The sequence below is a fragment of the Osmerus mordax genome, chromosome 17, assembly GCF_038355195.1.
Source record: "Osmerus mordax isolate fOsmMor3 chromosome 17, fOsmMor3.pri, whole genome shotgun sequence".
NCBI classification, from domain to species: domain Eukaryota; kingdom Metazoa; phylum Chordata; class Actinopteri; order Osmeriformes; family Osmeridae; genus Osmerus; species Osmerus mordax.
The window spans coordinates 12,471,625-12,486,493 of NC_090066.1; the positions used below are offsets into that span (position 1 = coordinate 12,471,625).

General features: G+C 45.8%; 1 protein-coding gene across 2 annotated transcripts; it reads left to right on the forward strand.

Moving 5' to 3' along the window:
- The first annotated feature begins 5,097 nt into the window (after positions 1-5,097).
- On the forward strand, positions 5,098-14,447 carry net1 (neuroepithelial cell transforming 1). Of its 2 annotated transcripts, XR_010878815.1 has the most exons (10): positions 5,098-5,384; positions 7,886-7,993; positions 8,182-8,352; positions 8,958-9,020; positions 9,155-9,328; positions 10,648-10,905; positions 11,079-11,249; positions 11,507-11,693; positions 11,856-12,400; positions 12,519-14,447. XR_010878815.1 is itself a non-coding variant. In XM_067254448.1 (9 exons), exons 1-9 carry the CDS (start codon positions 5,292-5,294, stop codon positions 12,308-12,310), a joined length of 1,680 nt encoding a protein of 559 aa, XP_067110549.1. In that variant the 5' UTR covers positions 5,098-5,291; the 3' UTR covers positions 12,311-14,447. The 2 variants fall into 2 exon arrangements, 1 of the variants encoding a protein (XP_067110549.1); XM_067254448.1 differs by having other exon boundaries at positions 11,856-14,447.
- The last annotated feature ends 422 nt before the right edge of the window (positions 14,448-14,869 follow it).

A 14,869-nucleotide genomic window follows, 5' to 3' on the forward strand; every position in this document is an offset into this window, starting at 1 on the left:
TTCATTGACTGGGACATGGCCAGGGAATATGATGAATTGATTCATCAGCTGGTTAAGCGCCAAGTACACTTTTCTTACAGCAACGCATGCTGCGGCTTTGCCAATGTTTTCTGCATCGCCTATACTGTATAAAAAGTTAGCCTATAGCCTACCTGACGCAAAAAAACCTCAAGGCTATGCAGCCTGAAGAACAGTTAAAGTTTCAAGTAGCTTTATTGTCAATTTCTTCACATGTCAAGACATAAAAAGGAATCGATATGACGTTTCCCACTCTCCCACAGTGAAACATATAAAAAGCACAGGCACAACAGATAAGACAAGACATTTCGTAAAACATAGCGTTACATATTCACATACAGCAGCATAAGCTCATAATAAAGCATAAAGCTTGCTGCGGCGTGTGATATTTGCAATGTACGGCCCGAGAAGGTCTTGCAAATAAATGAGTCCATGTCGGCTGAATCGATATCGCTCAAACAAGAACTCATCCGTGTGAAATAAAGGATCTTGGCAATCGCGAAGAACTCTATTGGTATGGAAAGCTAATCGAACTAAATTATATAGCTCCTTGGTCAACTGGGTCTCTCAAAAAGGGAGCTGCCATGTTATTTTCTGGGGGTGTGGCAAGCTTATCCAGCTACACTTACGTTAGCGCCAATTGATATGTTACTATGGTGATTTATCGAAAGTTGCTTCCACGAACCAAAAAGAGGGGCGTTTTTTATCTTAGCCTGAAAATTATCTCGCTAAACCGCTTAGCGAGCTACGACGAATACCCCCCAGGTCTCTCCTGATTGAATTGTTTTTCTGAAACTGCAAAATAGCACCAGGGAACGTTTGCGCCGGAACACGCCTCCTTTTTTCGCTGAACCACCCCCGGGAGCGCAAAGTCATTCCCAAATTTACCGACGTGCTTCTGTGGAGGGAAAAGTCCGCTTTGCGTCGAGTGCAAACTAGGAATGATACTTGCGTCGTTGACAAAGTCAATTGCGCTGGGTGCAAGATTGGGCCCTGATTTTTTTTTGGTGTATTTCTACATATATTTAATAATTATTTGATATTTCGCAACATATTTCATGGTTGCAGTCATTGTGAAATCTGTTTCTTTAGAAAATTGAATTATCCTGTGTCTCAGGATATCGTGCAGCAAGCTAACGTTACCCATAATTTAGGCTATGTATCAGGTAAGGTCTGAAAATGATTGGCTGACATACCATCTGATGTGATCTCATTTACATTTAGTCATTTAGCAGTCGCTCTTATCCAGAGCGATTTACAGTAAGTACAGGGACATTTCCCCAAGGCAAGTAGGGTGAAGTGCCTTGCCCAAGGACACAACTTCATTTTGCACGGCCGGGAATCGAACCATCAGATTACTAGCCCGATTCCCTAACCGCTCAGCCACCTGACTCCCATTAACATCTCATCCACAGAAGCGAAAGTACAGAGACAAGGATGAAGATGACGTCAGTGTGTGTAGCTTTGACATCAAGGTAAAAAAGAGCTTCCATCTTCTCAACCTGTCCACTTGTGCTTCGGGAGCTTTCCGCTCAAAGCATTCTCAGTCATCCACTCAAAACACACATCAGAAACAATGTATCCCAAGAGCTCTACACACTCTTTATCTTACAGCCCAGAATATAATGTTACCATGACAGCCATTATGCCATTACAGCCCAGAATAGAATGTTATTGTCATAAAGTCAATTTAGTATACATTTCGAAGAGTATCCCAAGAGCTCTACACTCTCTTTCCCCAGAAGTGGTGCCTAATTGCAGCTCAGAATAGAACAGTGTTGTCATAAAGTCAGTTAAGTCTCAATTTGGAGGGTCGTTTTCTGATGTATCCTTTCCTGTTTTTCTCAATCCACAAAGCCTTGTTCTGTTTATTTTTTGTTTTAATGTGTATCTTGGAAATGGCTGTTTATTTTTGTTGAAATGTCTATCATGGCATAAAAAGAAAATGCCTGGCAGACCCATATCATCGAAAACTATCAGATAAAGAGATAAGGCAATGTTTGATGGAAGTAAAAAAACTCTTCCACTCATCTCTAAGGAGTTATATCATTGGCTTTTATGATGGTTTATTCAAGTTTGTTTTGGAAGGTTGATGAGCAAGACTTGTGAGATATGCCGTGTTCCTCTCTTAGCACTGTGGATGTATTGTTCTGGTGTGTGTGGGGGGGGTGGTCCACATTCGTAACCCATAACAACACGTTTTTGTAATGATCATGTGTTTCACAACCGATGTCTAAACTGAGCACACTTCCACCTGGTGTGGGAGGACATCTAACCTTGATTCACCTTGGCGCCTCGGATGTCAGATACGGATGGATTTCTCATGCTTTGATTTCACTGGGTAGTGCTTTTTCTTGAATCCTTCATCAGCAAGAATCTGATTCAAGTTTATTCTACCTTGAAACGATGGCATCTATTCCTCTTAAACAATTAATAATCTTATTACATTAGATTTATTTTGCATACACTTTTATCCAAAGCTACATACAAATAGAGCGAATAAAAAGTACACAAGAAGATCAGAGATAAGAAGTACATAGTTCTAACAGTATTTGAGTGGTCAGATTCAAGGAACAGTCTGTATAAAATGGCCACAGTGCAAAGTAACCACATCTCAACTACCAGGCACGGTGAACAATAATCACATTTTAGCTACAGTGCAACAACAACATCTCAGCTAGAATAGTGCAGCAAAATCAAAAGTTATATAATCGGGGCAACATCAAACAATAATCTTGTTTTCAAGTTATTTTATTGTCATTGTTCTATACTGAAATGTTTGCTTCTAAGGCTCCAAGGGGGCTAAGGCTGGACCCACAGCTGCATCACCTCAAGATTGGACAATTTCAGATGATTAACACACCCACTTCCCCGTTATCACAGCCAGTCTGATTCCACCCTGTCTCTCTAGACATGATGTTTTTGTCCAGTGTTCGGGAGCTGAATTAGGGTAGGCATGGCTGACTTTAGTTTAGAACCAGTCCTATCAGTTGCAGCTATGATTTGAAATGCAGCACCTTTGGTAAACCTAAGTGCCACACTGTTTGAAATCAAACACAAGCGTGATACAGGTGTGTTTTTTTCCTGGACTCCCTAGAAACCTCAAACATTCAAAACAATGATAACAACAAAATGATCACCCTCACAGCCCATGGATCTGTGTGCTGACTAGCTAGGTTCCAGAACTTTCCTTTTTCCTGCGTGTATCTGCAAATGTGCTTGCTGTTGTATGTATGTGGCTGTCAGCCACAGGTGTGTCTGGGACTGTTTCTATCCAATCTGTGTGATCAGTGTCACTGCCAGTCTGTTGTTCGTAGTTACCTCTTTTTGTTTTGTAGCAACCAAGGAAGCTGTAGGTGTGAACGTTGAGTAAAACCCGCTTAAGGAAACTGTTGAGTAACCAGAGGATGTCTGAATGCTTGAAATTCTTTGCTGATATTTTTGTTGTTGTTGGGCACTGGAGGTCATCTGCCCCTTTTGTTCCAGATTCTATCTGACAAAATACGTACATTGGTAGGTACAGTGTTTTTTCTGAGAATGTGTTCAGGGCCTTGCCTCTGGAACCTCCACCAGAGGGCAGTGCAGACACTAAGGCTGCTGTCTGTGTGTGTATGTGTTTCAACTCTGAATCTAATATCATTTCCAGACCTCCAATTAAAGGCTGCGGTGTCCCCAATGCCGAAGCGAAGTGGATGTTCTGTTCATGTCTGTGGACCTGTCTGTCCCTGGCAGGAAGGCGGAGTGAAGAGGGCCCATCAAGTGACTCACTCGCTCCTGTCTAACAGACAGAGACAGTGTGTGTGTGTCACACCTATACAGCTGCTCTGAGTAACTGAGGGCCTACAGGAAAAGCAGGTTCAGCCATGTTTTGTTGTGTGTTTTTTTGTGCAGCCACACACACACACAGACCAGAATAGTGAGAGCTTGTTCCCCCACTTGTCTCCCTTGCTCTGACTAACAGGGAGGACGACATGGCTGCAATGTCTGGGACTTCAAACACACAAAATGGCCTTCTCTTGCTCCCACTAGACACAGACCTACTTTCACGGTGTGCACACACTCCTTCCTCAGTCCTCACCTCCATTTTCATCACCTACCTTAGAAGTTATTTTCTCACGTAATTCAATCATCATTTGAACAACCCTGCAATGATTGTGTATTGTCATTGCATTTCACCTGGCATAGATGTGTAAAAACTGCTGTAGCCCCGAGCCTAGTTTATTGAAAGGCAGCTGTTTAAGTGATCGATACCAGACACAGATTCAGAGGGTCGCTAGCGCATGATCATTTGAACCGTTTAGAAAACAATCCTAATGAACAAGGTGCTAGTTCCGGGCTGTGTGTCTGCCAGCTGTTTTCCGACCATCTGGATGTTTTCCTCCCTGTCGCGACACACATTTACACATGCACTTTGCTGCATAGCGTTTGGCCTCCTTCACACCTCAACGTTGTGAGGGCGAATTGGAGCATCCCCATTGGTTCTAACCGTTTACTCCAACACACACACACAGCAGGTCACTGAAACAGTTTTACAAAACTTCCAACTTCACACTGTGGTACGTTACCCAGTCCATCCAACATTCTTTTCTATCCAGTTGTAGAGTTGCCTTGCCAGCTACACTTTGTTGTACTCTAAAACCATCTTCACAGCACAAGCCTCCTTTAACCCTAGCTTACCTTCCTGTACGCTCTCACTCTGCAATATACAGGTTTCAGTGCTGGAAGTGTCTGTTTGATGTGGGGGATAGAGAGTTGGTAGTTGAGTGTGCTCCTCTCATTGATGTTATAACTGTGCCCCCCCACCCCCAACAATGGTAGGAATTGCTCTGTGATTCAACTCTGGTCCTTCAGAATACTTTTGAAGTTTACTGGAAGTGAGACCAAAACTAAATGTTTACAGTTGCAGCAATCACCAACTCCTTTAATACACTTCTCAGTAAAGTGATCCTTTTCTCAACCCCCCCACCCCCCTTTCCCATTCATAGTGGGAGGACCGTAGTCAGGAAGCCCATCCCAGTCCTGACTCTCAATATTTAAGCCCTCCCTCTCTGCCCCAGCCTCAGACCAAAGCTTACAGAGTATGAGCGAGTGTGTGTGTGTGTGAAGGGGAGTTTTACGAAGAACCTTGCCAAAACAGAGGAAGAACAGGGGAGTTCTTATTTACAAAATCTTTCGTTCACACAAATCTTTTTTTTTTACAAGCATTTCCATGTGGAATATTCTTATCTGACCGTCAGGATTAGGTGGATCGTTTTTTGTTTTCCTACAAAGCTATGGTGGCTTACGATGAACTGGGTAGCTTGGTGCCCACTAAACGGACTTTACAAGTGATAGACTACCAGAACCAAGCCAACAAAGAGTCAGAGGTGAGATATTCCAGGGAAGATGAAGTTTGTGCTTGTTTTAGTGTTACTTATCGTCATTCCGACAGAAACTTGTTGCTTTTTTGTCCTGTATCACATCTATGACTCAATCAGCACCTAGCCCTTTTCTTATCTCTCCCCAACCCTGCTCAGTATAGCTCTGTGTGGGTGTATGTGTGCGCGCATTCTCAAACTGTGATTGTGAGATTAAGCGCCGTACCATGTTCAGCCCGTTTTCAGAATGCTGTGTTTCTGATACTGACTCCAGATAACTCCAGTTATATGGCTTCCTTCCACCCGGGCAGCGAGGACATTGGTTCCCCTTGGGTTTTGCATATTCCTTGTCTGGTTGGAGTTACCTAAGCAGGTACTTCAGCTTAGAGGGAGGGGGTGTAAGTATCCCCTATATATATGGATCAAAGTATTTGTGTCAGACATGGAAAGGGTATTACCATAGAATTGTAGTTGCCATTGGGTGTATCATTACGTATGTGTGTGTGTAGTTAGTGTAGGTTGTACAGCCTCTCAGCAGGGTGCTCAGGTGAAGAGGTTCCAGGTGTGAGTGCTTCCATGGCTGGCTGAAAGCATTCCTCCAGTCCAGGCTTAATTAGAGGGACAGGGGGGGCACAGGGAGGGGGTGAAACCAAACCCAGGTGTGCTGCTCAACCTCCTCCTGTGTGAGCTGGGGGTAGTTCTTACTGACTGGCAGGCTGGCTGACTTTCTGCAGAACTCAGTTCTCTACAGACTGCATTTTTCCTTCCCTTCTGTGGCTGTTGTGGTTGTGTTTTGGAAGAGGGTTCTTCAGTTGCCCTGTAAAAGGAAGGTTGAATGTTTCAGTTTCATAAAACAAGGCTAGCCACAGATTTTATTTTATTAAGTTAGAACAACAACAAGAACATTATTTATATGAATGAGGGCATAGGAAAGGTATCTTTTCGGGGGCCTTGACTGAATTTGACGCTGTTTTGGGAGAGATGAGAGGCTGGAGTACCAGATCATAAGCACCAACGCTGGGCCCTGGCTAGTTTCTTGGAGAGAGCTGGACCTCACAGTGTCTCCTGGAAGCTCAGTACAGTCAGATTGCCAAGAATAGAGTCCTCTATCTGTCTGTCATGTTGCCCTCGCTAAGTGGGTGTACAAAGAGCACGACTAGACACCCTTTGTTATTCCAGTCGTCCCCCACCCAACTGGTAGGAAAAGGACAGTGGACAACACACGTTTCCAATGTTGACTTTGCAAGCCCACTGACTTTGAAAGCAAACCCAGCCCTTTATGTCACTTGAATTCTTTTGTCCGTCGAGTTTGTCTAGTTTCTGCGTAGTTTTGGCTGTTTAAAGCAAAAGCGTTTCTCTCTCTCTCTTAACCTAGAGCCCCAGACCAGAGGTCTACTCAGTTTTAAACCGGGTCAGTGTTTCGGAGTTCTACTCTCACAGCAATGTAAACTGGGCCATCAGTCCAAATCGGTTGGTTGCGCTTCGTTTGTTGGCTCGGCTAAGAGCCGGGGCCCTACAAGTTTTTCTGGGCTCGTCCGGTGATTGCTGGCAGATGTCAGGAGAAAGACAGACGACACGTCGGGCCATAACCTAACCACGGCTGCAGTAGTCGCCACGCCAGCCCGGGACCCTAAATGGCTGCTCTGTCTCGCTGAGATTTGCTGAGCCAAGGTAAAAAAGAAAAAGGTAAAAAAAAAGGCCAGTCAGGAGAACTAGTCCATGGGACTTTTACAAACATTAATGTCAAGTTTTATAAGATATATTTTTCCCTACCCACCTGAAACGTCGCCTCAGAAGACGATAATTATAGCTGTGGCCTTCTCACCCTACCATGTGTTTTGTTTGAGAGGGGGAACGAGAGATCTCATTTTTCTGAAATGGTTACCTCAGGTCTGTGAGTCTTTGATGCCTTCGCCGGTTTGGGCTTTTGGCAGTGAGCCAGGCCTGGGGGATGGAGGGATTGAGGGGAAGGGGGTGGAGGGCCCAGGTGTGGTGCTGCTCTCACGCAAAGTCTGCAGGGCCCTGTTCCAACTCACAGACACAACAGGGAAGGGGGGAGGGGCAAGGCGGGGTTTGTCATCGCAGCCAGGCCATGGAGGTTTACCGTCGTCAGGCCATAATGCTGACTAGGTGTGTGTGTGATAGACTGTTGGACAGCTGAGTGCATGGTCTCATGCATTCCTGGCATGCTTCCTGACTCCCCTTCTCCAGCCCAGCAGCAGTCAGAGGGAGAGAGAGAGAGGAAGGGAGGGTCTTTGTGCTCTCCTAGCCAACTCACACACCTACACACTCACGCAGACACTGATCCTTGTCAAGAAAGACCTCCCTGATAGCAGCTCAAGACTTGGCGTTAAGGTCATGTAACCTCAGTTCATGGCAGAGCACCTTTTGGGAATGCGTTCCGGTTTAGCCTACTGTAGCTTTAACCTGTGCCACACAGTAAACTGAGTTTATGATCAACTTTTTAAATCTTTCTATTGCTCTCTCTCTTGTCCTTGCTCGTACTCCAGGAACCCAGCAACAAGCGCGTCCGTCCTCTTGGCAGGGTGACGTCGCTAGCCAACCTCATCTCTCCAGTCAGGAATGGGGCCGTCCGGCGCTTCGGCCAAACTATCCAGGTAAGGCCCCCTCTGCCTCCTAACCCCCCACCGTCAAATCCTCTCCCTTCACTAGCCGCCCCCCTCCCCCCACACACACCCCCATTTGAGAAGCTACTCAACCACCCACTAAGCGTAAACGTTAACAAATCATCCCTTCCCTTTTTTGTGTCTTTTTTCCCCCCATTTTATTTGGGGACCATGCGCAGTTCATCTCTTTCCGGGGCGATGGCAAGTCACCGGGTGGACCCCAGAAGGCGTGCTGCAAGGCTGCGGTGGCGCCCACTCCTCCCAAGAGGAGGAACAGCACCCTCTGGTCTGAGACCCTGGACGTCCACCAGAAGGGAACCTTCTCCACCAAGGAGATCAAAAGACAGGAGGTGAGGTTCACCACGACTTTCAGTCTAACGCGCCGTTTACTTTGTCTCGGTTCTGCAAGTGTAGAGAGCGTTAAGAAAGTCCAGCTCTGGGGGTAAAGATAAGCGAACAATTGTCTTTAATGGGTTTCAAAGTTAGACACATTCATCGTGCCCTAGCTAGCGAGAGGTTTTCAAACACCAGAAGGATTTATTGCCTCCAGCTCTTGTTAGTTCTCCGCCCTTCCCTTCTCTCTCTCTCTCGTTTCTCTTCATCTGTTTGTTTTACACCCAGCCTCAGTATTTGTACCCAGGAACCTAAGAGGGGTTAAAAAGCCTTCATGACCCATTCTGCCCCAACGTGTCCAGACAATGTGAGCTAACATGGACCAGTAAGGTCTGACACACTAACAACCACCCCCCACACTCCAGCAGACATCTCAACCAACTGACAGAAACCCAACACTGGACCCAGTATGAGAGAGCACAGAAGGATAGAGGGAGAAAGAGATTCGGAGGTTGAGCTGTGTCAGTTCGGACGCATTCAATTAGTTTAATTATACACTGGATGTTAGAAATATATGTCCTGTTTTTAAATATGCCTTTCAACCCCCCTCCCTTCTCCCCAGGCCATATTTGAGCTGTCTCGAGGAGAACAGGACCTTATCGAAGACCTCCAGCTAGCACGCAAGGTTCGTACTCTTTTTCTCTCCTCTACCCCCTCACCCTTCCCCGCTGAGCTGCACTCGGCCTTCTCCCCCTCATCCTCCTCGTAAACAACGAGAAAAACCCTCAACTTACCTCTGTGATCGTCATCCCCCCCCAGGCGTACCATGACCCTATGCTGAAGCTGTCCATCATGTCCGAGGTAGAACTCGGCCACCTGTTTGGGGACCTCGACGCCTACATCCCCCTCCACGAGGATCTGCTGGCCCAGCTTGCTAAGGCCACAGGCCTGGACGGCACCGTGGGCCAGATAGGGCAGATCGTCCTCAACTGGGTAGGTGCCATAAAGCAGATCTCCTAAAGCCTCTCCCTGTGTCCAGTAGTATTGTTGTTGTTTTTTGTTAACATTTACATTACATTTACATTACATTTATTCATTTAGCAGACGCTTTTATCCAAAGCGACTTCCAAGAGAGAGCTTTACAAAGTGCATAGGTCACTGATCATAACAACAAGATAGCCAAAAAACATCGCGAGTAGCCAAAACATGAAGCACACATTGTGAACAACCAAAGTAAGTGCCAAAGGGAAGAACCATAAGAGCATGTAGTTAAACAAGTCACAACCAAACAACATGAACAGCTATAAGTGCAAGTGTACCTGTGAAAAAAAAAAAAAGCAAGCAACAGTAATAAAACAATATATCACAGCGAGAACCAAAAAATTTAAATCAGTTACCACTAACCACAAGAGCAACAAGTCTCTAAGCAAGAGTCATTGTGATCCTTGAGGAAACTAACATCGGGTCAAGCGAACCGTTCCTAAGTACCGTTGTACTCCCGGAACAAGTGCGTCTTGAGCCTTTTCTTGAAGGTGGAGAGACAGTCAGTGTCTCTGATGGAGGTGGGGAGTTGATTCCACCACTGGGGGGCCAGACAGGAGAAGAGCTTGTGTTGGGACCGGGCGGTCTTGAGCGGTGGGACCACCAGGCGGTTGTCTGAAGAAGACCGTAGGTGGCGGGTGGGGGTGTAAGGCTGCAGGAGAGACTTGATGTAGACGGGTGCAGTCCCGTTCACTGCTCGGAAGGTCAATACCAGGGTCTTGAATCTGATACGGGCCATGATAGGTAGCCAGTGGAGAGAGATGAGGAGCGGGGTAACATGGGAGCGTCTGGGTAGATTGTAGACCAGGCGGGCCGCCGCGTTCTGAATCCTCTGAAGAGGGCGGGTTGCACATGCTGGGAGACCAGCGAGCAGAGAGTTGCAATAGTCCAACTTGGAGAGGACGAGTGCTTGGACTAGCAGCTGGGTGGAGTGCTCAGACAGGTATCTCCTGATCTTCCGGATGTTGTAGAGGGTGAATCTAAACGACCGGGAGACCGCAGCAATGTGGGCCGTGAGGGAGAGCTCGTCGTCCATGGTAACCCCAAGGTTCCTGGCAGAGGATGAAGGGGTCACCGTCGCAGATCCCAGGGTGATTGAGAGATCGTGGGAGATGGAGGGTTTAGCCGGGATGATGAGAAGTTCTGTTTTGGTGAGGTTCAGCTGGAGGTGGTGCTCGGTCATCCAGGCGGAGATGTCTGTGAGGCAGGCCTCAATCCTAGCTGAGATCCCCGGATCGGATTAACCATTTTAGTTGTTTTTGTTTTTCCAGTTGCCGAGGCTGAATGCCTACAGGGACTACTGCAGCAACCAGCTAGCAGCCAAGGCCCTACTGGACCAGAAGAAGCAGGATGCCCGTGTACACGACTTCCTGCAGCGCTGCCTGGAGTCTCCCTTCAGCAGGAAGCTGGACCTGTGGAGCTTCCTGGACATCCCCCGCTCTCGCCTTGTCAAGTACCCCCTTCTCCTGCGAGAGATCCTGCGACACACTCAACCCGAACACCCCGACACAGCCAGCCTGGAAGAAGCGGTACGACCACGAGAGAGGCACACACACGCTCGCTCATCCACACACACTCCCTCATCTACAGACTCGCTCATCCACTCACACGCTCGCTCATCCACACACACTAGCTCATCCACACACACCTCAGGTATTTTAACAGCCATTCCTATCACCTTGTTTTTGTTGTACGTGTCCAGATCTCCGTCATCCAGGGCGTGCTGTCTGACATCAACACCAAGAAGGGCGAGTCGGAGTGCCAGTATTACATCGACAAGATGGAGTACCTGGACGAGAGGCAGAGGGACCCACGCATCGATCAGTGCAAGAGCCTGCTGTGCCACGGCGAGCTGCGCAACAAGAGCGCAACGGTGAGCGGTCTAACACACACACACGTGCGCATCCTCAGACTCCATAGTAGCCCCAAGTTGTTTACTGTCAGTCAGCCAATGCCTTTTTTTCAACACACTCAAGTTCTCATTTACTCAAAAACTAAGACCCAACCGCACGGGAATCCGCTACAATGACAATCTTAAGTCTGTTAAGAATGCAAGTAGCTATTCCTGAGATTAAACTAGTTTCAGCGCTGCGGTTGTTTTTAACCGTTTATATATTTCTCTCCTTCCAGAAGCTCCACGTGTTCCTGTTCACCCAGCTCCTGGTCCTCACACGGCCCGTCACACGCAATGAGCGCCACTGCTTCCAGGTGTACCGGCAGCCCATCCCGGTGCAGGACCTGGTTCTGGAGGACCTTCAGGACGGAGATGTGAGGATGGGTGGCTCGTTCCGAGGGGCGTTCAGCAACGCCGACAAAGGTAACGCCCAAACACCCCCTCTTCAAGTCCTGTTCCATAAAAATACATTAAACTGAATAACTGAATCATTCATTTAACTGAATTCACGCTCCTGTTGGGTGATTGGGGGTTGATGTTTCTAGAAGTTTTTTGACTGTGTTCATTCTCTGTCTCCTTTCCCAGCCAAGAACATTTTCCGTGTGCGTTTCCAGGACCCAGCCCAGGGCCAGTCCCACACACTGCAGGTCAATGACATCTTCCACAAGCAGCAGTGGCTCAACTGCCTCCGCAGCGCCATCTCCGTCCACGGGCCCCACCTTCCCGCAGCCCAGCCCACCTCACCCCTCCCCGCTTCCGCGGGGGCCGATGCGCGCCTCCTGCAACGCCGCTCCTCTTCCCTCTCCGCCGTCATCCACATGGAGGGGGCTGACGAGAACTGCCCTCTGACATCTGCATCCGCCCCCAGCTCACCCTGCAGGAACGACAGCCCCAGCCCCGCCTCTACCCCCTCACCACACTCATCCGGCTCCTCCTCCTCATCACCAACATTGCCACTTATTTCACCCCTGCCACACAAAACCATAAAGGACAAGAGGTCTCTCTGTTCCCTAGGGAAGAGGAAAGAGACTATGGTGTAAGAGGAGGAGGAAGGGAGAAAATGAACTCCTGTGGACATTTTGTTTGTAGATACTGGCGGGGGGAGGGGATCCTCACAGGACATCACTGGGGTATTTATACGTTTTGTGTGTATTATTATTATTATTATTACAGCAGTGTTCTGTTTTACTGTCCTCATTGGCAGCTAGTTTACTTTACCCCCCTCCATCTCTCCCCTGTTTGTTTCAGTCCACAGTGGCTCCATGCATACCTGGGTAACGCAGTAGTCCGGAGAGCATGGCCTCTGTTTGTAGTTTTACCATTACAATGAGCAAGCATACACACCCATGAATCTGTGTAGAAGTTGTACATCTATATCAGTTTTCTGCTCCTTTGGGAATGGGTAAGCATTAATATATAACAAAAAGTTGTACTTTTTTATCATTTGAATCTTTCTGCACCTATTTTATTTTAATACAGCACTGTTATTAGCCCAAGCCAAAGTTATTTGATGAGCACCCACAAAGGACAACATGGATATGAACACTGAACACCATCGCTTCAAAAAAAGTATTGTTAGTTGCTCTACTGGAGGACAAGTATTAGTTTTTGTACATTCCTTTACTATGATCCGGTCACCTTGTTGCAATGACAGGCAGTTGAAAGAATTCATGTAAATCCAATCAAATTGCATATGATTTTCGTTTACTTTTGAAATGTTAGAGCCAAATATTTATCGCTGCACAAAAAGTAGCGTTGTTATGTTATATGACATCCAAAGTAACTATAGAGAAAGGTATTTTGTTTTACTCAGTCTCCAGCAAAACAGTAACCAAAACATTTCTGTGCCGGACTCTTCCGAATTAAATAGATCACTTTTCAATGTAGCATCTTGGAGCTAATGGGATAGACACTGTTGGCTGCACAAACAATGACATATACATGCTTGTCTGAAAGGATTTGGTTTGTAGGTGAGACAGTGTTAGCCAAAAAATATATAAATATGTTGAAGGACTAGAGAACGTCTGCAGAAAGCAGGAGGGGAAAAGATGGAAACGTAGGATTTTAAAGAAACTGAGAAGTTGGATGTTTGGTGCAAGGCGTACGTAACCCCACAATGGTAGCTCTCTGACAGAGCTGAGTGGTTCCTTGCTCAAAATTGATGTTTTGAGGCACTGGTGAAAAGCCATTGAGTATAAAAAAGGGATTTGTAAGTAAGGGAGGGAGAGAGAAGGTATGAGAAAGTAATAAAAAAAAGGATGTGTGTAAGATGTGTACAAAACAAATAACAAGAGGGCAAAGGATGGAAAAACAGAACTGCAAATGTCTATAGGACTGCCATGGCAGGTATGTAAGTATTTATGTGGTGTAAATCAAGGATTATAGAACAATAAAGATCTATGTAAGATTTGCATCGTAACTTGAGTTTCCTGGAATTTTGTACTCGATGATCTAGAGTAAGCAAATCACTCAAGGACATCCTGTTTGCTGGATGGAGAGTAGTAGGAGAGTATTACTTCTTGCCTCTTTGCTAGAAGTTAAAATTCTACCATAAACATACATTTGAGCGTGTCATTTGTTTATTCAGTCTATTCCTGTGACCCACATAGTCAATAAGAAAAACACTCTCACTTAGTTTCTGTTGACGAGAAACTTAAATGTTCATCTTTAGCTCTATTATCATTTACAGAGAACCTTTTCAAACTTGGCAGTAGTTAACATGTTTCAAAATGGGGAAATAACTATATCGCCTGACACCTCTTTCCTCAGAACTCCTGTTTCCACAGAAGAAAACGTTGTCTTGTCAAATGGGTCCTAACAAATGGTCCCCAAAGGCCTTTAGCACACTGATAGAGACTTAGGACTCCTAGTCTGAGGAGTTTAGAACGATCAAATTCTGAAGGTGACATGAATTTGATTTGGTTTTATGGTGTCAACTAAGATAATGTAGTAAAAAAGGAGGGCAACACTTTATTTTGATGGTCTGTCGGTTGACACGCTATAGGTTATCAGTAACTACTCAGTACCATGTCAACAATGTATCCGTTTACATTCAACAAAACAGTTTCAACAGATATGTAGTTATGCATGTCAAGTGTTGATCTACATATTTTACTGAATGTGTCTGCTGACTTTCAAAGCAATAAAATATAAATAAATAAACCAATATTCATCTCATTGTCTGTAGATTTTGTGTTGCATTTTGATAATCCATCTGTTGGCACACTATAAGCTGCAAGTAGCTACTCAGTCGCATGTTATCAGTGTGTCAGTTGACATTCAACAGTTTCAACAAACAAGTACCATGTATTCAACTAACTGTCTGTTGACTATCGGGTGCATTTCAAGTGTTGATCTACAGATTTTACAAAATGTCTGCTGACTTTCAAGGTTTTTTAACCAACATTCAACTAATTGTCAGTTAACTGATACGTTTACTATCTGTAGATAATGCATTGATTCTCAACTAAAGATAATGTGCTTCTCTTTTTGATTATTTACAAACTATTAATAGGCATTCTCCACTAAATGTTTGTAGACGTGTTTTAGGACCATACAATTAATGTGAAAAACCCTTCAGTGTAGTAGAATGCCTATAA